This window comes from Anabrus simplex, chromosome 3 (genome assembly GCF_040414725.1).
Source record: "Anabrus simplex isolate iqAnaSimp1 chromosome 3, ASM4041472v1, whole genome shotgun sequence".
Lineage (NCBI taxonomy): Eukaryota > Metazoa > Arthropoda > Insecta > Orthoptera > Tettigoniidae > Anabrus > Anabrus simplex.
In genome coordinates, this window is record NC_090267.1 from 466,255,585 (window position 1) to 466,278,640 (window position 23,056).

The following is a 23,056-nucleotide window of genomic DNA, read 5'->3' on the forward strand; positions in this document are numbered from 1 at the left end:
ATTTATTTATTCATTTATTCATTCATTTATTTATTTATTTATTTATTTATTTATTTATTTATTTATTTATTTATTTATTTATTTATTTATTTATTTATTTATTTATTTATTTATTTATTTGGACCACTTTAGTTAGTTTTATCAAAAAGAGGTTTTTCAGTTTTCTGTCAGACAGTACTTCTTTACACTCTCAGATCTTAACTTACTTTCTTCATCTGAAATAACCCATCCCATTGTCTGTCTGTTGATCTTGATTTGTAGTCTGGTTTGTTTGTAATTTTATTGATTTTGTCTGTTTTTTTTTGTTTTTTTCTCTATTGCAGTTTTATTTCTGTAATCCATCTAATGTTGCTCTTAGTGTTCCATAATTTTTCTATAATGTCCTGATGATTCTGTTTTCTGGTGTCCTCACTAGAGGTATTGTGTCTCCACCAATGATATCTATATGGATATGGGTCTGAAAATGCTTTATTTCCATTCTGTTCTTTATTTCCATGGTAACAGAGGGCATCTTGAACATTTCTCATAAGAAAGAGTTTCATAACATATGCTGGTACGTTCTGGTCCTCTGTGTTTCCCATGCTTAATGTGCTATGTAGAGTTGTAGAAAATGAGTTTTAACATGCAAATAAAGTGTTTCTGGACCCATGTTTTAACATTCCCCCAAAAGTCTACTTGCTTCTTCATTTAACTTTGTCGTTGACTTCTGCATCGCCGCCATACTACCAACACCTTGCACCGCATGCCTCGGTCTCTTCACTCATTGCGTCATCATTATGTCACAAATACGTCATTTTCTGCCGACTTTCTCAAATATTTTCTTATATCTCCAGAATCTTCCACGTGCTCTGTATATACTGAGACTTTTCGTCCCTTCCTCATACCAGTCTTGACAGTGGTGTATGTCGAAGGTTCAACACCTCGCCGTGCTGGTGACGCCTTATTATCATCCTGCACCCAGAACTTATTTGGACACACTTGGTGAGAAAAAACATTTTATTATTTGTTGGAGCTTAGTTTCCCAGAAACCGAGCTCGATAGCTGCAGTCGCTTAAGTGCGGCCAGTATCCAGTATTCGGGAGATAGTAGGTTCAAACCCCACTGCCGGCAGCCCTGAAAATGGTTTTCCGTGGTTTCCCATTTTCACACCAGGCAAATGCTAGGGCTGTACCTTAATTAAGGCCACGGCCGCTTCCTTCTCAATCCTAGCCGTTTCCTGTATCATCGTCGCCATAAGACCTATCTGTGTCGGTGCAACGTAAAGCAACTAGCCAAAAAAAAAAGTTTCCCAGAACTTTTCTGGATCTGGCGCCTCTTGCGTCTATTCAAGCCATAATATATTCTCATAACTTTGTGCATTTGGTGCGAGTGCTATGCTTGATTAGTTCATACAACTTGTTTTGGAATTGAAACATCACGATGTCTGACTGTTGGAACATTAAGTGCAATATTCTCCACCAATGTGTTACTCTTTCTTTATTGTGATGATACTTTTCTAAATATTCCATCTTTTTACTTTGCTAGGCAAGGTCCCTTTTGCATAAGAGGTCCCTTTTTCCATCCCTGCCTGTTATCTCCATTTCCGCAAAAAAAGGTTCTTCTTCTTTCAAGGTGCTTAATATTGTGTAATTGTACTTGGGTATCTCATGTATATCTGAAATGTCTTTATTGTAATCACTGTTTTGTGGCCATTTCAAGTTATTGATATTTTATACTTTTCTTGAGTCTTAATTGAGGTTCTTATTGCTGCACTAGTATATTGGTCCTTTTATGTGCTGTTTGTAATTTATTTATTCAAAATACAATTGTTATTGAACTTGTTATCGATTCTTTTGACATCCTAAGTTTGAATCCTTTAGATTTTTACACGCTTCCTGAACTCTACTTATTGGTTCTTCGTCCTATTATTATTATTATTATTATTATTATTATTATTATTATTATTATTATTATTATTATTATTATTATTATTATTATTATTATTATTATTATTATTATTATTATTATTATTATTATTATTATTATTATTATTATTATTATTATTATTATTATTATTATTATTATTATTATTATTATTATTATTATTATTATTATTATTATTATTATTATTATTATTATTATTATTATTATTATTATTATTATTATTATTATTATTATTATTATTATTATTATTATTATTATTATTATTATTATTATTATTATTATTATTATTATTATTATTATTATTATTATTATTATTATTATTATTATTATTATTATTATTATTATTATTATTATTATTATTATTATTATTATTATTATTATTATTATTATTATTATTATTATTATTATTATTATTATTATTATTATTATTATTATTATTATTATTATTATTATTATTATTATTATTATTATTATTATTATTATTATTATTATTATTATTATTATTATTATTATTATTATTATTATTATTATTATTATTATTATTATTATTATTATTATTATTATTATTATTATTATTATTATTATTATTATTATTATTGCTTACTTTTTCACTATTCTAAAATATGGTTCCAAGCTAATAACACCTCTGAATTCTGCCTATTTGAATCTTATGTTACATCACACACGATTAGCTGAGCTAACCACCACTACCTCCACCACAATGTCCAGATAACATATTTTCTTTGTCTACAAGTGAGGAATGTGTCCTCAGATTTTGGCCTATCGTATTGTTACACCTGTATACAAATCTCTTCTGTAGTGTAGCAATAACAGCAGTCATCATCATCATTTCCCCTTATCCAGCTCCTGCCGGGTCGGGGTATTTATGGCACTTCTCCATCTTCCTCGATCTTGTCCCAGTCTGAATTGCGTCTTCTTATGCCACTCTTCACTGATTCAATCCACCTTGTTCTAGGTCTTCCTCGTGCTCTCTTGCCCTCGCACTTTGCCTCCAGCATCTGTCTTGGAATTCTATTCTCCTCCATCCTCTTTACATGTCCAAACCACTTTAGCTTATTCTTTTAAACTCTCTCATTTAGCTTTCCTATCCCAACTTCCTTTGTAACATCTTCATTTCTCACTCTGTCTTTCCTATCATACTACTTAGGAATTTCATCTCACTGGCTTGAATTCTACTCTCTTGCGTACTAGTCAAAGTCCAAGTCTCAGCTGCACAAGTCAGTATGAGTATATAGTACATTATGTATATTATCTCTTTATTTTTCCTTGGTACTCCAAACAAGTTTTCTTATACTTTGGTAGAATGCATTACCCTACTGTACCCCCCTGCTAATCTCCATGTCCACCCTAACATTTTGCATTAATTCACTTCCGGGGTATTTAAAGCTGTCCACAATATCCAGACTCTGACTTGCAATTTTCACAGTGTCCTTTCCTTTAAATTTAGGAGATGGTTATGATATTTGGATTCAGTTCATGTCACATCTATGAGAGTTTCTTGTATTGAATTAACTGATGTATTTCTGTTTAATTCCAGGCTAGAAGATGGAGTACTGGCTACTTATGATGAACATGAAGACTCAGTGTATAGTGTTGAGTGGTCCACAGCTGATCCATGGACATTTGCTTCTCTCAGCTATGATGGAAGATTAGTTATAAACAAAGTGCCACGTGCAGATAAATATAAAATCTTGTTGTAATTCAGTGTGTTATTTAATATGGATTTAAATCAGAAAGAGAAGAACATGAAAGGAACGGATATAATAGGATGAACACAATGGCAGGTCAGTGTGTGAGGAGGGAGCAACAGAAATAGGAAACGAGGACAAACATAGGAACACAAAAGGACGAGGACAATCTCCACATCTTCATACCCTGCATGTCCACAATTAAACTGACAGTGTTCACCGCAGCACAGCACGGGCTGTATTGATCATAGGAGCCTGAAATTTTGTAGATATGTTAGTTTACCAATGTGCTTGCAAATCATGCCACAAACTATATTAGTTTCATGTTTTGCTACCTGGTGAAAATATGGTGCTGTAAGCAGTGGTAGGGTCGCAGGAAAGATCAAACACATAATGGTGGTTCTGGCACGTTTATTAGGATTTATGGTTACAAACACTGTTTGATATGGCCTCCCAACTCAGCAACATGCTGCATCCGTAATATGGCATGAACGACAGTTGTCCTTGAGGATGGTTACCTACTTGTACTTCCTCTTAAAACAAACACCACCACCATCAACAGCATATCAGGTGAAATCAGAGCTTCATGTCGTCGTATGCTAGCCTTTAGATCAGGCAGAGAATGGATATGTCCCTGATAGACACGATCCTTCAAATATCCCCACAACCAGAAGTCACATGGATATAGATCAGGGGATATTGGAGGTCACACATCTGGAGAATACCCAGAGATGATGCAGTCATTACTGAAGGTTTCTCGCAGCAAATCCTTGACCTGGCAAGCAACATGTGGTGTTTCTCCATCTTGCATGAAAATAACGGTGCGGTCACAGTTGCGTTCTTGCAAAGCTGGAATCACATGTTCCACAAGGAGGTCCGTATAATGGGCAGGTGTCGCTGTACACCTAACAGGCCTACGAGGGGTCATCTGAACAAAAAAGAAAATGGACCAAGAATGAAGGAGCTTGTAAAACCACACCAAACAGTCACACATAAGCTGAATGCAATGATTTTTCCTGCAACAACCAAGGAAATGACAGAAGATAATTCCACTGGAAGAACATTCTTACATCAGAGCTACGGAAAATTGCATGTTCTGACTGATTGCAGTGCCACATTTTTACCTGGTGGCACGACTTGGAACTAATGTCTTTTGTGGGATAATTTCCGAGCGCATTGGTTATTTAGCATATTTACAAAATTTCAGACTCCTGTCATTACAGCCCATGCTGTGCTGCCATAAACACCATCGTTTTAATTGTGCACACCTGGTAGAAGGGCTGTCTCCTCATCAATCCAAGTTCCTCTACATCCATCTCCTGTCAGCTCCCAACAAGCTCATTTCTACTTCTCAGCTTCGTCAGGAGGGTGGACATCAACACTCATTGATGGAAAAAAAAAAAAATATATATATATATATTAACCCCCTAATCAATAACAATCTCTGTATACAGCAAAACCCCTATTTAATGTTTTTACAGGGACCTCATTTTTTCAACCTTAAATGGGGATTTACCTTAAATTGAGGTTTTAGTAGAAATCACAGCTTTTCCAGAGATCTTTGCCTGTATTAACATAAATTGTACCATCATACATTTACACAGTGACAACAATAAAACAAGGAGATATCTACCCTACACACTGAACTGTTGTTACAGTTTGTGCTTCATTTTGACAGGTTTTTGTCAGTGAATGCAAAACTTCATTAGATACTCAAAACCTTTAATGTAAGATCAGTAAACTTCAAGATTGATAAAGACAATTAGGTTTGAAAAACATAAATTAATTGAGAATGAAAAATTGTTTGAAATGAAATAAGATGGATATCATGTTGACCTCCATACCTTATTAACAAAATGCTACAGAGAACCTGGAAAATGTGAAAGAATTAACATAAAATTGTGATCGATCACCTCATTAAAAAAAATTACTTCAATTAAACTTCAACTAAAATAAACCTAACTACAGGTTTAATCAGATGCTGAGAACTTCACTTCAACTGCGTAACTTCGTGTAGTTAACACCCGTTACTACCAAGGGGCCGTCCCAAGATTGGTAATTACTTATAAGACAAACTTAAAATACTCGCCAAAAAAATAGAAATTCAAAGATAAATAGGTGGCAAAAATGATTTAAAAGAATAATATCACCAACATACTCCTCTGCATTCCAAGCAAAGCAACTCCTATCAGTTCACTTCAATTCAATCATTAATAACAATCAAATCAACATGTTGCTAGGGCAACCAAAAAACAATGCAAAGCATCCTTCCCAATCAAGAAAGAATACGACCAGGCACAAAAGATAAATATGCCCCAAAATACACAGAACGGCAAGGAAAACATAAGAATCAGAGCAGAAGTACTCACGAAATTAAAAACAGGATAAGCAAAAATGTGATAAAGGCAATACCCTGGAAAAGCCACCTTGGTTCACAAGAAAATATTACAATTTTTGGCCTAAAAAAAAAAAAAAAAAAAAAAAAGTTATTAAATGTAAAATGAAGTCTTGTTAAACTGTCCACCATGCATTTTCCACGCTCCAAGGAATAATTTGGTTAGTAGAACCCATCACTAAGTAACATGTGAGCAGTCACAGCGCCAAGTTAGAATTCAAAAATATTATCATTATTATTATTGTACTTGACCTGGTTGAAGTACTTTTGGCACTCACATCACTTTTTTCGTCACTTTATATCAGAACAGTATTCCATAGGTACATACCTTTTCCAGACTCAAAATTTTTCTAATGTCCAAACCTGCAATCGTTGTTGGTGTTGTTGTTACCATGAGGCGACTCAGCTTACCGTTCACAGGAAGAAATGCAGAAGAAGCAATTTCAAAAACTAATGGTAGTTGAAACATAATAACAGCAGAGGCCAACCACAACTTAGAGGGTAAGTAATGATACCCGTAGAAGGTGAAATTCACCCAGGATCTATCATCAAGACCCACACCATCGCGTAGGAAACTTCTACACATCTATTCTCCATGGCTTCTCAGCTGGAACTAAAGTGTCAGCACGCCAGGCAGAGTAGCTTCACCAGAGAGCTCGTGGCGCATGCACAGATGGACAGAGGCAGTTACGGTAAGCACAAGGTGACAGTGAATGCCACTTTACATGAATTAATTAGAGTTCTTTGGCAAAAAGCCAGTTGATACGAATTTCAATGGTAGACATACCAGTCCAAAAGAGGTTTACCCGGGAGGTCTTATTCACATAATACTGTGACAGTGTGAAGAGCTGCTAACCCTGGAGGGCTGGAACGGGGTCCGCTCAAACTCGGGAGGTCAACTGAGTAGAGGTGGGTTCGATTCCCACCTGAGCCATTCTGGAAGTGGTTTTCCATGGTTTCCCACTTCTCCTCCAGGCAAGTGCCGGGCTGGTACCTAACTTCAGGCCACAGCCGCTTCCTTCCCTCTTCCTTGTCTATCCCTTCCAATCTTCCCATCCCCCACTAAGGCCCCTGTTCAGCATAGTAGGTGAGGCCGCCTGGGTGAGGTACTGGTCTTCCTCCCCAGTTGTATCCACGACCCAGTGTCTCACGCTCCAGGACACTGCCCTTGAGGCAGTAGAGGTGGGATCCCTCGCCGAGTCCAAGGGAAAAACCGACCCTGGAGGACAAACAGATTAAGAGGAAGAAGAAGAAGAATGCTATTTGCTTTACGTCGCACCGACACAGATAGGTCTTATGGCGATGATGGGACAGGAAAAGCCTACGAATGGGAAGGAAGCAGCCGTGGCCTTAATTAAGGTACAGCCAGGCTGAGTGGCTCAGACGGTTGAGGCGCTGGCTTTCTGACCCCAACTTGGCAGGTTCGATCCTGGCTCAGTCCGGTGGTATTTGAAGGTGCTCAAATACGTCAGCCTCGTGTCGGTAGATTTGCTGGCACGTAAAAGATCTCCTGTGGGACTAAATCCGGCACCCCGGGGTCCCGAAAACCATACAAGTAGTTAGTGGGACGTAAAACAAATAACATTAATTAAGGTACAGCCACGGAAAACCATCTTCAGGGTGCCGACAGTGGGGTTAACCCACTATCTCCCAGATGCGAGCTCACAGCTGTGCAAAACTACTTTGGTTGTTCTTATAACGTTATATATTGCACCCGCTCTTGCAACGGTCAGTGCAAGATTATCCCGGTAGCTCATTAATTCTTCTCAGGGTATCCTTTTTCCGCCCATAAAATCTGAGATTTTATATCTAATTATTTAACGTGGTTTCGGAAGAGAAATTGGCCGCTGGGGTACTCGTGATGGGAGTATCAATATCCACGAGAATGACGACCGATATCTAGAAATCATCTCGCATTTCGTTTCGTTTGTAAGAACTTGTCGCATCCGGGAGATAGTAGGTTCGAATCCCACTATCGGCAGCCCTGAAAATGGTTTTCCGTGGTTTCCCATTTTCACACCAGGCAAATGCTGGGGCTGTACCTTAATTAAGGCCACGGCCGCTTCCTTCCAACTCCTAGGCCTTTCCTATCCCATCGTCGCCATAAGACCTATCTGTGTCGGTGCGACGTAAAGCCCATAGCAAAAAAAAAAAAAAAAGAACTTGTCGATTGCTTACATCTAGAAAACTTAACAACTAACTTAACTCTAAACGTTAACAGAACAGAAATCATAACTCAGTCACATACTAAAGAAAATATATAAGATTATTTATTGACAAAAATTAATGTTCGAGATATAGTGAAATCTGGGTAGTATTAATTCCGTGTTATCTCATCATTTGAAAATAAGTTAGAGTCAGCGCTGGCTCATTTAAGATAATATAGTGGAACTTAAAAAAAAAATGCTAACATTCTCTCATTTATAAGTTCAAATTCCAATAAATACACATGTGAACCTTCGTAGCCATGTTCCGAAAGTATTACATTTTTTTTTTTAAATAATATTTGCGATCATTGAGCATTCAAGGAATCAAATAAAATTTTCATATTGTAAATACTGCTCTGTTAATTATTAAAGTTATCCTCACAACATATGAGGCATGTTTCCCAAGTATACACTTTCGCGTGTATTAAATTGTGGCAATGTTCACCGACCTTCCATTCATAAGTTAAAGTCTTTCATAGGTTTGAACTCCGAGTGTTAAGTAATATCTTTCTAGTGTGAACAAGTAACGACTTACGAGCTAAAGCAATACCACCCTCGTGCCTACGATATCTGGCTCCTAACTAACCATTGTAATATTCTTCATTTTTATATACTGAGTTAAAATCATATTTATCTGAGTAGAAATAAAAAAAAATCTAACTAACTCTTCGAATAGTTTCTAATCTACACACTCATCTATTAGTGGCTCAATGTACTCTTATGATCTGCACTGTCTCAATATTTCATTTATATACGTGCTACTGAACGTGTATGGATAGTATAGAATGCAGGTATTTCATATCAACCTGTAAGATCACCGCTCCACGAAATACTAGATATATAATCAATCATGAGTCTATTGCATCATATATAAGAACACTCTCTCTTACGCAGTACCTGTTATTCACCCAAGTCAAACACAATATCACTGTCACGATACACAATTCTACATAATTCATGTTTACCTTACCTTGAAATGGTCATCTGCGCGGAATTCTCTTCTTGACGTATATTTTCAAACATGGCATAGAAACTCACCTTATATTACTAATAAATCATTAACACGTCAAATTGCAATTCTTACACTTCCCGTAGAACATAACTAAATCTCTTCACTTAAACCATTCATCAATATATAATCACATTTCAATACACTACCGTCGATACTTTAACATCCTATCGGCTTCCATTTAGCCGCATGCATATAGCCATAACTCCGAAACCATATGCTAAATATTCAAGAATTGCTTAGCAAAATACGCAGTCAATAACCTCTATTTTTAATAACAGTAATATGAATTCATATGCCCTCTTTCTCTGACGAAAGGAATACTTAATTTGTCAATGATCATCGTATTGCGCAGGTAATTCGTGACGTAAACTATACTCAGGTAAAACGAGATTAATCGAACCTTTACTAGTAACTTAGACTCATTGATTCTAGCTCTACTCAAGTAACATACCTTTCTCTCATCGGATATTATTTCCACTGTCGATGTGCTAGTGCAGTATCCAGTATATGTCATATTGTCATTCTAATTCATCACTTCCATCTAATTTTAAAATCTTAAGTATTTCACACATTACTTATATTACACACGCGTTCTTAATTACTTCATAAATCACCAAACTCTCAGCACATGCCAAAATAGATTGAGGGTGCAGATTGCAAGAAACTACTCTACTATAGAAAAGTATGGACTTAGCTCGTCAGTTGCTACATCTGGTCTGGTGGTTGCTCTGTCCTTCACTTGCTGCTAGACCCTCAGATTGGAACTGGATCTCTGTCTGAACTGGACATTCGCGGTCATCTGCTGGTTACATAGCTCGTCAGACCACTTGGTATCATCCGGTCTCTCGGCTGGCCGATGCTCATCCAACGTCATCATCTCCACTGGTTGGTCTGTCCAATAATCTCCGCCTGGTCATCTGATTCGACGGTACATATCCCCAGTTCGGTCCATCTTGATGAATTAGCAGACAGTCATCATCATGTATCTGTTGACAATGAAAAGAATTCCCTGTGCGCAGTAATTAGTCATGATATTCTGCATTTTCTGTTATTTAAAATAATCATTAAAGTTTTTCTTTCTGTAAAAAGTTTTCTCCGTAAATAATTATTATTTTTTACTGCTACGGTAGTTATACTCTTCTCGTGTGTAGTTATTAAATATTTCACAATGGTGAATTCCGATTCTTTCGATCGTTACGTTGCTACTTGATATTCCAAATCCGTCGTATATCTCCAAAATTTATATATTTATATTTTTTTTCTCGGCTCATCTACTGGCATACAGCGATGAATACTTTAATTATATGCTGTCGCGAATATATATAATTAATATTCTTCTTCAGTAGGCAAATCTATTCTTGGAATATGTAGATCTGCTCGCATCTGCGTCTTGTCTACATGAAAGTAATTTTTTAGAGTCTCGTTAAACAATTCACCCGCTGCTATATTTTTTTAAAACAATTCAAATGAGCCTCTACTGTTCTCCAGTGTCTTCGAAACCTATCCTTTCCGTGACGTACATAGCCTCCTATACGTTGCATTGATACGAAGTTCATTGCCTTAGTAGATCGCATGGTCCATACCTTCCTACGCCGCCATTTTGTTGTTGGTCTACGAGATGCGAACGGGCACAATATGATTTTCCATAAAAGTTGGGAAAGATACCAAACTCGCATAAAAACACATTAAAATTGGTATGAAACAGCAATCTGTTTGTTTTAAACATTTTTGTGGATGTTTTCCAAACAGCAGCTTGCTCATTAGCACATATTTTCTAATTCCAATAGTCTGAACATGCATATTCAGTTTCATTCATAAAAATTGTAATAGTATCACTCCAGAGGCTTGTGGCGAACTTTTCCATTTTCTTACTTCAAACGGTGTTGCTTAACCTAGGTTTACCACGCAAGTATTATGAAAACATATCTCAAGCTCCCTCTAGAATAATAACATTTTTGCTATATATTTACACGGGAAATAGCCTTTCTGAAATTTAACAAGATGAGAAAGTACATAACCTAACCTCTGAAATTAGTTATGCATACTGCTGTATCTTGAGGAGAAGAAGTATCACATTCTTATTTTATTTCAGTACATAGCATTAGAATAAAGCAATCGTTTACTTCAGCCTTTATTTCTAAGGAGTTAACAACTGCTGGCATTGCAATTATTACCCAAACATATTATCCTGATGTTTGTTTACACAAGTTATTGTGAGGAGACCTCAGGCTCGCTCAAGATTGACTCGCTTGCGCGTAGCGAGGAATTGATACAGAAGATGATCGATCGCTTATCGCAGAGTCATATAATGTATTTCATACAGTGTATGAATATTGATAACGCTGCCATTGATGCTTTCACGGCCCGTACTTATAGACATGATATAGGCTTTTGGGCTTATACTGTGTCAAGAAAATAAGGTGAAATTCTTAACGGATAAAAACTAACACGCCCAAATTTGCCCGTAATAATGGATGAATTAGTAAATGGGTTCTCACTGTAACCGAAGGATATTGCACAGATTAATATAGGAATTTTCAAAGGTTATAATAACACCGTCATTAAAACGGGGGTTCTCTTCTGCTACAGCAGCCGCGGTGGGATGTGCATCTGAGTCAGGCATCTCACTTTAGCGTTAAGTGCCCGTGCTCTAAATTCCTCTTCTGCCTTGAATCATCCTTAGCAAGCTTATGGCATCTTTTTCATAGGTTCTTAAAGTCCCATAACCAAAACGAATAGAAATAAATATTTGAGAATGTTAACATTTCCTTAACGCTGAATGTGGGTTTAGCCCAATTGTGAATTACATTAAATTGAATATAAAATTACATCGCTCTTACGGAATAATTTTCGGGACTGGAAATTTCTTTCGTTAAATCGGGGTTATACTGTAAAAACACTAACGTGAATGTTTCACAAAACTCAAGCCCTTAAACCAGAGGGAGTTAAGAGGTGCGGTTTATACCAAAATCTTCCAAATCGTTTTAGTACAGGAAAAGCTTTGCATTTCTTGGAAAGTGAATGGAAATTTATTTCATGTAATTAATTAAATCACAAAAGCCACCCCAAGGTTGGCTCGACCTTGACGGACAGGTTGTTGCTAGGCGATACCAGCTTACTCTGTATCGTGATAGTTTGGTAAGAAATGCTGCATATAGGAGGATGGGAATATGCTGCCATGTTTTATGAAGTCCTAGGAGGTTCATGGAACTAGGCAACTTGTTGCCTGGTATTGAAAACAACATGAATAATTGTGTCCTGCATTCAAGTAAATTATGGCATACATTTTCATTACAACTGTATTTGCTCTTTCCTACACCATTAGAATTTTTTCAATGATAGAATTCTTTAATCATGTTATTCTATTTTTTTAATATGAAAGAACCGAGTCCTTTCATTTTATGTTTCAGAATTTTGAGAAAATTTACAAAAATGCCACCGAAATGAAAATCAATTGAGACTCGCGTAGCAATGAACATCATGCATCATGCAAACAAATTGTCATTTATGTAAGCAAATACAAATAGTGAGATCAAGTGAATAGACATAAGAATCTAGAAAGTAGAACATATTTACATTAATTATTTCTTCGTTTTGTAAGTGAAATTGCAAGTAAATGAAATAAGAAGAATGTAAATAAAAACAAACAAAAATAATGAAAAGTTTGTAAAAATTACATCAACTATAATTAATTGAAAAACGCATTTCATTTATTGAGGTGTAGCAGCGCATGCCAGATATCAACTAATATAATCTAAAAAGATTATTTATCTAACAAGTGTGGATATGTTCCAGTTCTTGGAGGCATCATCAGCACACAAAACACTTAAATAAGATCAATAGCACACAAATAAACACATTTGAAAGTTGTACAGTCAATATGGATCAATATGAGCGTTATTATTTGTAACTCATTGAGGGGCCATCTTGAAAGATCTTTGTCAGGTTTTTCCCTTTTCTTGTACTTGTGTGACTTTTTTCTTATCCTAACTTATCACACAGCATCAAGACTGAAGATCTCTCAAGACTGCGCCTCAATGAGTGTTGATGTGCACCCCCTGAGTAGTAGAAAGAAGCTCATTGGGGAGAGCGCCTATTTATTTGAAGACGGTAGTGTATGAAGATGTGGAGATAGTCCTTGTAATCATCATTATTATTGGCATGATACAGGCTTTTCGGCTTATGCACAGAGCCCTGTGTGGATATACAAAATAATATCCGCTCTTCCTTCACCCTCATCTGCGGATATTGTAAATATTTAACAACATTATACTATACCCAAGGTATTGAAACGGATAGGTCTGTTAAAATACTATAGGCATGACAGCTGGCACCAGAACCTCTACAGTTACAGGTTTATAAGGGATTTTCTCTTGCGGCAAGTACCAGCGTATTGACCTTTGTTCCTACCATTAATTGCGGGCAGGAGCCAGTTAGGCTTAGGTCAGATTTACAGCTGTACGGACTCAAGGCTGTTTATATATCACTATTCTCCCATACCCATGTCAAGGGTTGCCTAACCACAAGCAAAAACAAGAGTATACCTGAGTGAGAATCAATAAAGGTCATTATTTAGACCTTTTCAGAAAAATTATCCGCACTGCCATACAGTTCTGTATCCACCGAGACACTAACTAAATCCACGAATATTCGCATCCGTGCAGGACTCTACTTATGCAGTGTCAAGAAATTAAGGTGAAATTCTGTACGTTTTGCAGAGAAATTTACTCTGCGTCTTCAGAAGAAAATCTTGACTGTTCACGAGGAGGACTTCTCCAAGAATGAAGTTTGAATTTAGACATTAATAACAGAAGTGGAAGTGGTGTGTTCATTCGTCACTAGATCAATCAATTAATCAATCAATCAATCACTACTGATCTGCATTTAGGGCAGTCACCCAGGTGGCAGATTCCCTATCTGTTGTTTTTGTAGCCTTTTCCTAAATGATTGCAAAGGAATTGTAAATTCATTGAACATCTCCCTTGGTAAGTTATTCCAATCTCTAACTCCCCTTCCTATAAATGAATATTTGCCCCAATTTGTCCTCTTGAATTCCAGCTTTATCTTCATATTGTGATCTTCCCTACTTTTAAAGGCACCACTCAAACTTATTTGTCTACTCAGGTCATTCCACGCCATCTCTCCATTGACAGCTCGGAACATACCACTTAATACCAACATAGTTGGTCCGTTATTGGACATTATAAATTTTCCAGCTAACTAAAGTCTCTCATAGTACATTGGCATTGCTGGTGGCTCCAAGTAGCCTATGCAGTGGCCTCCACGGTATGCACAAGCCATGTGTCTTGGTAGGTGTGCTATTTACCAACTGATGAGCCCAATTTAGCACACTGGGGCAAAACGCTGGCTACCAGGAATGAGTTAGGTCAAAAATTTATAATGTCCAATAATGGACCAACTATATTGGTATTACAATTTACTCATTCGGGACAGATATTTCAGGATCCCTATGGAAATCTACATCTATATCAACATACCACTTAGTCGAGCAGCTCGTCTCCCTTCTCCCAAGTCTTCCCAGCCCAAACTTTGCAACATTTTTGTTACACTACTCTTTTGTCGGAAATCACCCAGAACAAATCGAGCTGCTTTTCTTTGGATTTTTTCCAGTTCTTGAATCAAGTAATCCTGGTGAGAGTCCCACACACTGGAACTATACTCTAGTTTGGGTCTTACCAGAGACTTTACATCCTTACTACAACCCCTAAATACCCTCATAACCATGTGCAGAGATCTGTCTGTACCCTTTATTTACATTCATATTTATGTGATTACCCCAACGATGACAGCCCACCATAATGAATACCACTTCCACTTCAGTTATTAACATCTAAATTCAAACTTCATTCTTGAACAAGTTTTCAAGATTTCCTTCTGAAGACGCAGAGCAAAGTTCTCTGGGAAACGCAAAGAATTTCACCTTATTTTCTCGACCCGGCATAAGCCGTGAAAGCATCAATGGTATCATTATTATTATTATTATTATTATTATTATTATTATTATTATTATTATTATGATTATTATTATTCATTTATTTATTTACACGGCGTGACTCAGACTATAAAGCCTGCTATTCTGCCAAACCATGTCTTGTAATGTACATACGCTATAATAGTAAACTTTACACCTAATTATAAAAGTACATTAAAGGAAAGAAAAAAGAAAACATATGTAAGATGACCCTAAATATAGAAAATTGTCTTAATGCATCAGTAAAGACAAATTTAACTCCACCAGTGCCAGTCCCAAGCCCGGAGCTTCATCTCGCAAGCGATGTGGAAGAAGGAGGGTTCATCTGCCTCCGGATGATAGCACCCTGTAAGGGCCCCTGTCTGGGTTACAGACGAAGAAGGCGACCAACAGCTTTCACAGAAATAGAATACATAACCTCACTGGTGTTTAAGGTGAAGAATCTTCTATCCCTGACAGTTGAGCTACAATCCAGACATATCTACTGGAACGGAACAACCCTAAGGCTTACAACTTTAGTGTTATCTTGAGCTGACCCCAGTCGGCTCCCCCAACAACTCGCATGATGGAAACATTTCTTACGGAAACTAGTCCAGGTGGCAGCCTCAAGAGGAAATCCACCACTGCTACAAGCAGTGCACTTGAGCCATCGGATTCTGGAGAGCCCAAACCACCCTGCATAGATGAGTCAGAGCATCTAGGAAACCCATTGCCATCACACGCATCCAAACTAAATACACCAAAATTAAGACCTAAATGGAAACACTTTTTTTTGGCACGCTGAACATAAATTCATTCCTAAAAACAGGAAAACTTAAACAACTTACAGACGTAATGGACCAGCAAAATATTCTGATCATTGCACTTCAAGAAACAAGATTCACGGATGACATCGCGATGGAATCAAGCAACTATAGAATTGTGAAAGGCAAGGTTGGCATAAGGATCATGAAAAACATGCCACACTTAGGAACAGCATTTGTAATCAATAAAAAGATTCTAAATTTGGTTGTAGATTTCCAGTCTCTAAATGGAAGGCTTTCACTACTAACCACTAAGTGTGCAAAGAAAATATACACCCTCATTAATGATCATGCGCCAATTAATGACGACAATCGAACTAACCCACAAAAGGTTGATGACTTTTGGGAAGAATTAGAATTGGTGACATCAAAAATTCCTGATAATCATGTGAAAATACTACTTGGAGATTTCAACGCACAGGTAGGACGACAAAAAGTCTACAAGAGAATAGTGGGACATTTCCCAGCTCATAGAAGAACCAGCAGAAATGGGCAAAGACTTACAGAGTTCTGTAGGAATTTTAATTTGAAACTGATGTCCACTCATTTCAAGAAGCTTCCTAGGAAACAAACGACGTGGGCATCACCAAACAAACTGTTAGGAGAATATCAAATTGATCACGTCGCTATCTCCCATAGAAGTCAAAAAGAAATCATTAATGTTAAAGTTAAGAAAGGAGCCAACATAGAAACAGATCACTATTTAACAATCATCAAGATAAAGTTTTTTCCCAGCAGCAAGAAGAAACGCACAAACAACAGATTACTAAGATTCGACACTCAAAAGCTGAAACAGAACAGCAACAAGTACCAAGAACTGACAAACATTGAAACAACTGAATGGAAGCAAATGCAGCAGACCATGATAGATGCAGCCAAAGAAACAGCATTACTCAAGAAATCACGAAAACATCCATGGTGGAATGAGAGATGTGAACAGGCAATATCACTCAGACTACAAAGATGGAAGAAATGGTACTCAACAAAGAAAGAGGAAGATTGCAACAGCTTCAAAGAAACAAAGAAAATCATAAGAGGAGAAAAAAGAAAATTTGAGAAAGAACAACTGGCTGCAATAGAAAAAAACTTCCAAAAGAATCACACAAGGGACTTTTACAAGACATTTAAGAGGAGCCTTTCTAAATACCAACCACCGACCTTGTGTTTCAAGAAAGAGGATGGCACCATCGCAACAGACAATGAAGAAAACTGCCAACTATTAGCAGAATACTTTAAACAGCTACTTAACTGCCCAGTGCCAGAGGAGAAGCTCGCCACAGAACATACGCAACAGAACCCAGACTCAACAGCGCTAGATGAAACAGAAATCACAAATCTAATCAAGAAGCTTAAGAACAACAAAGCAGCTGCTGAAGACTCAATAATGAGTGAACTATGGAAACATGTGAGCCCCCAAATGATCAGGAACCTATGCCAGTTAATGCAAGAAATCTGGAACACTTGTAAGATTTCCGGTGATTGGAAATTAGCCTTAATACACCCACTACACAAGACAGGGGATAGAACAGATGTTAGCAATTACAGAGGCATCTCACTCCTTCAAGAGACATACAAGATACTATCTATGGCACTGCTATCAAGATTAGAACTAGTTGAACACAAAATCATCAAAAACCAGGGAGGCTTTTGGAAGGGACGATCGTGTGTAGAACAAATTTGGAACCTCGAGACAATACTGAAGGACAGAGTTCCCAGGGGCAAGAAGTATGTAGCAGTTTTCGTTGACTTTCAAAAAGCATATGATTCAGTTGATAGGAGCACATTGTTTAACACCCTTAGAGAAATGGGTACAGATAACAAGACGTTACAGCTAATAAAGGAGACCTTAACAAACACATACTCAAAGGTTAAGTTTATGGGAGAGATATCAGAACCCTTTGAAATCAAGACAGGTGTAAGGCAAGGAGATTGCCTATCCCCACTGCTGTTCAGTTGTGTCCTGGATAAGGTCATCAAAGAATGAGAAAAAGAACTAGCAGAAAAAGGCATTAATGACCAGATAAGGATAGGATACAAGAAAGAGAACATCACTATCAACTGCTTAGCATTTGCTGACGATCTTGTAGTGTTATCAGAAAATATTGAATCGGTGATAATACAAGTTAACACTTTAAAGGAGGTAGCAATGAAAACCAGCCTGCAGATATCATTTGAAAAGACACATTTCATGACCAACATTAAAGAAGCCCCAAGATACATAGTAACTGTACCGGGCGGTACACCTCCACGCCGCTAATTTAAAATTTGCGCCAGTTGAAACTCCTCTGCTGGAGGAAGTCTGAACTTTATTGACGGTATTAATTTTTAAGTTTCTCAGAAGATGTCACTACGTGGAAATTTTGGAGTTTTTGAACTGTGCCACTTTTGATGTATTTTTGTTTTACCGGTAGTAAGAAGTGTGAACTTTCTCTTCTAGAGGACACTACTGAAAAACTACAATGGTGCACCCTAGTGAAAAGAACTATTTTTTGGAGAAATTTTTATTTCAAAAGTTTGTTTCTTGGTAAATTTCTTTCTGTTATTGTTTAAGTTGGCTGTATACCCCTCTCTTTCCCCTTGTTTTGTATTTAGCCAATCCCGAATTTCTTTAATTAATTTCTGACCAATCTGATGTATCTTCCCCCAACTTGAATATGTTGCTGTACCCTACCCAATGAAGTGATTGTGGGCGGGTGTTTTCTTCCCTAAAACGCCTCGAACTTTCCGCGAGAGTATATAAACTGCTGATTTTTGGGTCTCTGCGCCACTTCTGTTCCATCTCTCAGTGTGTAAAGTACATAACAGGGGGCGGGCAGCGCCTCTTTCTTCGGCAGCGGTCAACAACAAGGTAATGGCCGATTAATAACTTCTTTCTTTGCTAGCTCAGCAGTTTAACTCTCGGGGCGGGTCCGAAGTTTTTCCATAATGTAACCTTCCTTATAATGTAAAGACCTTTGGTATCTATTCTATCTTTAAACTACATATCGGGATAGAGAGTGCTTAACCCTCTCGAGCTCCCACTCATATTGTTTTGAGGTGAACTTATTTTTCTCAACCTATTCTTCTTTAACGTAATGTAAATTGTTTCTTTCTTAAGTCACCTCTTTAGTATGGGATTAGCCCTTGTATTAACGGCCTAGTGCCAAATAGGTTTTAAACAAAGAGTATTAGGAGCGCAAGTTCGCCTCCTCTCAAATTGTTATTTTAGAGGTCATGTAATTAATCTTTTCTCACTTAATAGACCTCAGTAGGTTGGGTATTTTACCCCTGTGTCTATGTCCTGAGAGGACAACTTGAAGGTGGAGTTTGGTGTGGCCTTTCAGAGGCTTAAAGTTTGAGAGCGAGTAGCTCTTTCTTGAAAATTGAGTGTTGTGTGCCTCGAGGAGGCTTTTCTGTGTAATTTGGAGCAAGTGCTCCTGAGCATGAATGGGGTTTTCTGCCCCTCTGTTAAAACTTATTTTGAAGTAAGGTTGGGCTGATTGCCCAAGCATTGTGAAGTCGGGGCGCGAAGCCCAAATCCAGTAAATTGTGTAACTACATTTTGTTGACTTGCTACTCTGTACCTGCCATGCTTGTTATTTCCTTAGTTTGAAAAGAAAATATAACCTTGTTAAATTTTAAATTAATTTTACTTTCGTAGCTTGAGACCTGTTCACCACCCCGCACCTTCTTTCACCTCTAACTACCGCAAAAACTCGGTAACAGTAACAACAAACAATGATAAGATAAATAAAGTTGTTAAATTCAAATACCTTGGTGAGATATTACAATGTAATGGGCTTGATAAAGAAGCAAACCGCGAGATAACCAGAAAAATAGAGTTTGCATTCTACTCTTACAAAAAACACATACAACAAGAAAGCGATCTCTGTTAGGACAAAACTACGCCACTATCAGGCAGTAATTCAACCAGAGTGCTTGTATGCTTCAGAATGCCTGGGATTAACAACCAGGAAAGACATTGAAGAAATTGAGAAGAAGGAAAGAAAGATTTTAAGAAAAATCCTCGGTCCAAAGAAATGTACTGACTCGTATCGATTATGCAGTAACAAAGAAATATATAAAACATACAGTAGGATTTCAGATGCCATTCGAAAGCAAAGAGTTAAATATTTTGGACATATTTCAAGAATGCCTGATGACAGACTTGCTAAGAAAATCTTTAACCACTTCAATAAGCCCAATAGGAAAGGCAGCTCTTATGAAAAATGGTTTGTTAACACGAAGAAGGATTTGCAAGAAATGAACATCACACATCAAGACATCCACAATAGAACCACCTTCAGAAAAAAGTTACACACATTTAAGGATTTCCTAGAGCCAGAAACAGCGACCAAGAAGAAACAACAATGAACGGCTGAAAGGAAAAAAGCAGCAAGCAGGAGGATGAAGGATTACTGGCGCCATCAGCGCCCATATGCCAGTTTGTAGGGGGAGGGGGGGGGGGGGGGCAGACCTGGTGGTACGTAGTATTTTTAATATTTTGGAAGATAAATGGCAACTTGTGTTCTGTGATAGAATAACCCACGGTGTTCCCTGCCTGTTGGTGGGGAACGGTAGTACCGCTTCTACGTAATACTGACTTTTACATCATTTTCTTGAAAGGAAAACACCTGACTAGATTAGATTTTTGCCTTTCCCTGAGAGCTGGGGGGGGGGGGCGCGGCCCCACCTTGCCCCCGGGCATGGGCGCCCTTGACTGGCACCAAAGAAAATTTAAATAATGAGGAGTTATTTACTTGGTCCACAGCTGGCCAAAATCGATGAATGAAGAAGAAGAAAGACAAATTTAATAATGAACCCCACTATCGGTAGTCCTGAAAATGGTTTTCTGTGGTTTCCCATTTTCACACCAGGCAAATGCTGGGGCTGTACCTTAAACAAGGCTATGGTCGATTCCTTCCCACTCCTAGCCCTTTTCTGTCCCATCATTACCACAAGACCTATCTGTGTCGGTGTGACGTAAAGCAAATTGTAAAAAAAAAAGAGTAATATAAATATATTCAGTTTTTTGCTCTAATACATAAGGTTCTGCATTTGCGTCACTTTGATGTGTACAAAGCAATACCCAAAAATAACTGGACACCATTTTAAAAATATATTGAATTAACTTTTCAAGTTACAAACATTAGTCACCTTCGAAGTACTCTCCATTAACACTAATACATTTGTTCAAACGGTTTTTTTACTGCACACAACATCTTTTGTACTCGTCCTTTTTGAATACCATGCAGCACTGCCTTTGATTCTCTTTTCACCTCTGGAATGTTTGGAAAATGTTTCCCTTTCAGCTCCCTTTTCACCCGAAAAAACAAAAAAAATCACAAGATGTGAGACCTCGTGACTAGGGTGGGTGAGGAGCGGTGTCATATGGTTTTTCGCCAAAAAAATCGTGCGCAGAAATAGCTGTGTGAGGTGAAGCATTGTCATGGTGGAAAAACTAGTCCTCACTCTGCCGCAAATCAGGCCATTTTAACTGAACACTCGCACAACAACCGCTTCAAAACACGTAGGTAGAAGACTTGGTTCACTGTTTGATGCTCACGGACGTGCTCTTAGTGAACAATGCTGTGAACATTGAAAAAACCAGATCAACATTGTCTTCACGGGCGATTTGACTTGCCAGATCTTTTTCGAGCGAGGAGCATTGGGTGCCGTCCACTGCGACGACTGTTGCTTTTTCTCAGGGTTGTACCCATAACACCATGATTCATCCCTGGTGATGACCGGGCGAGTTGGCCATGTGGTCAGGGGCGCGCAGCTGTGAGCTTGCATCCGGGAGATAGTGGGTTCGAATCCCATTGTCGGCAGCCCTGAGGATGGTTTTCCGTGGTTTCCCATTTTCACACCAGGCAAATGCTGGGGCTGTACCTTAATTAAAGCCACGGCCGCTTCCTTCCAACTCCTAGGCCTTTCCTCTCCCATCGTCGCCATAAGACCTATCGGTGTCGGTGTGACGTAAAGCCACTAGCAATAGCATCCCTAGTGATGATTTTGTGATCAGGAGTCAACAAGCAGGGGATGAATTTTGCCTCAATTCATCTCATTTGCAAATTTTCGTCTGAAGTGCTTTGCACTGAACTCCACGCAAGAGCAGATAGTTCAGCAAGTTCATCAATAGTACGTCTTTTATCCTTGTACACAAGTGCACAAAATTTTTCCACGTTTTTACTGAGCAAATAGGTTGTGTGGTTAGGGGTGCACAGCTGTGAGCTTACATTCGGGAGATAGTGAGTTTGAACCCCACAGTCGGCAGCCCTGAAGATGGTTTTCCGTGGTTTCCCATCCTCTCACCAGGCAAATGCTGGGCTGTACCTTAATTAATGCCACGGCTGCTTCCTTCCAACTCCTAGCCCTTTCGTATCCCATCGTCACCATACGATCTATCTGTGTCAGTTCAGTGTAAAGCAACTTGAACATTTTCTCACGTTTTCGTCAATTCTGGACATGGAAGGCCGGCCCAATTATGAACGTCTGCAATCAATATGTCAGCACATTTGAATGACAAACACTTGAGGTTTTTTTTTTTTTTTTTTTTCAAGGTATGTTCGTTATAAGCTGTAGACAGCATATCAGATGCGTCCAATGCTCTTTTACTGAGCACAAAAAATATTCTCGAAGAGGTCGAAAAAGACATCATACAAAACTGTCATGGGCTCGCTACAGACATCTCAAGCCATGCCGCTTCACATTCTGACTCAGAAGGGGTTACTTAACATCCACCTAGAGGGAGAAGCCCAAACTAGAAGAGTGACGCACTCAGCAAATTACGTCTGGTTATTTTTGGGTCCCCCTTAATACAGTCTTTCATTTTGTGATAGTTACATGTTTTAAAGAATAAAGTGTGGTTTTATTTATCCATTGCAAATTGAGTGAGATTTTGTATCAGATGAGGTAGGTAAGAAAGAAACAGAAGAAACCACATTGCCAGCTAAGAATAGAGGATTATGGAGGTCCATTTGCTAAGAAAACTGCACACACAAAAAGAATGGTACAATAATATCAGAAGTATCAT

The 23,056-nt window shown here is 37.9% G+C and overlaps 1 protein-coding gene across 1 annotated transcript in view; it reads left to right on the forward strand.

The window, feature by feature from the left end:
• The window catches only part of LOC136866527 (EARP-interacting protein homolog), a 50,718-nt gene extending 42,988 nt beyond the window's left edge, over positions 1–7,730 (forward strand). The window contains exon 7 of the mRNA XM_067143575.2: positions 3,482–7,730. Coding sequence (XP_066999676.1) covers positions 3,482–3,644 — 163 coding nt within the window. The 3' untranslated portion in view covers positions 3,645–7,730. The remainder of the gene's footprint in view (positions 1–3,481) is intronic.
• Positions 7,731–23,056: the final 15,326 nt, after the last annotated feature.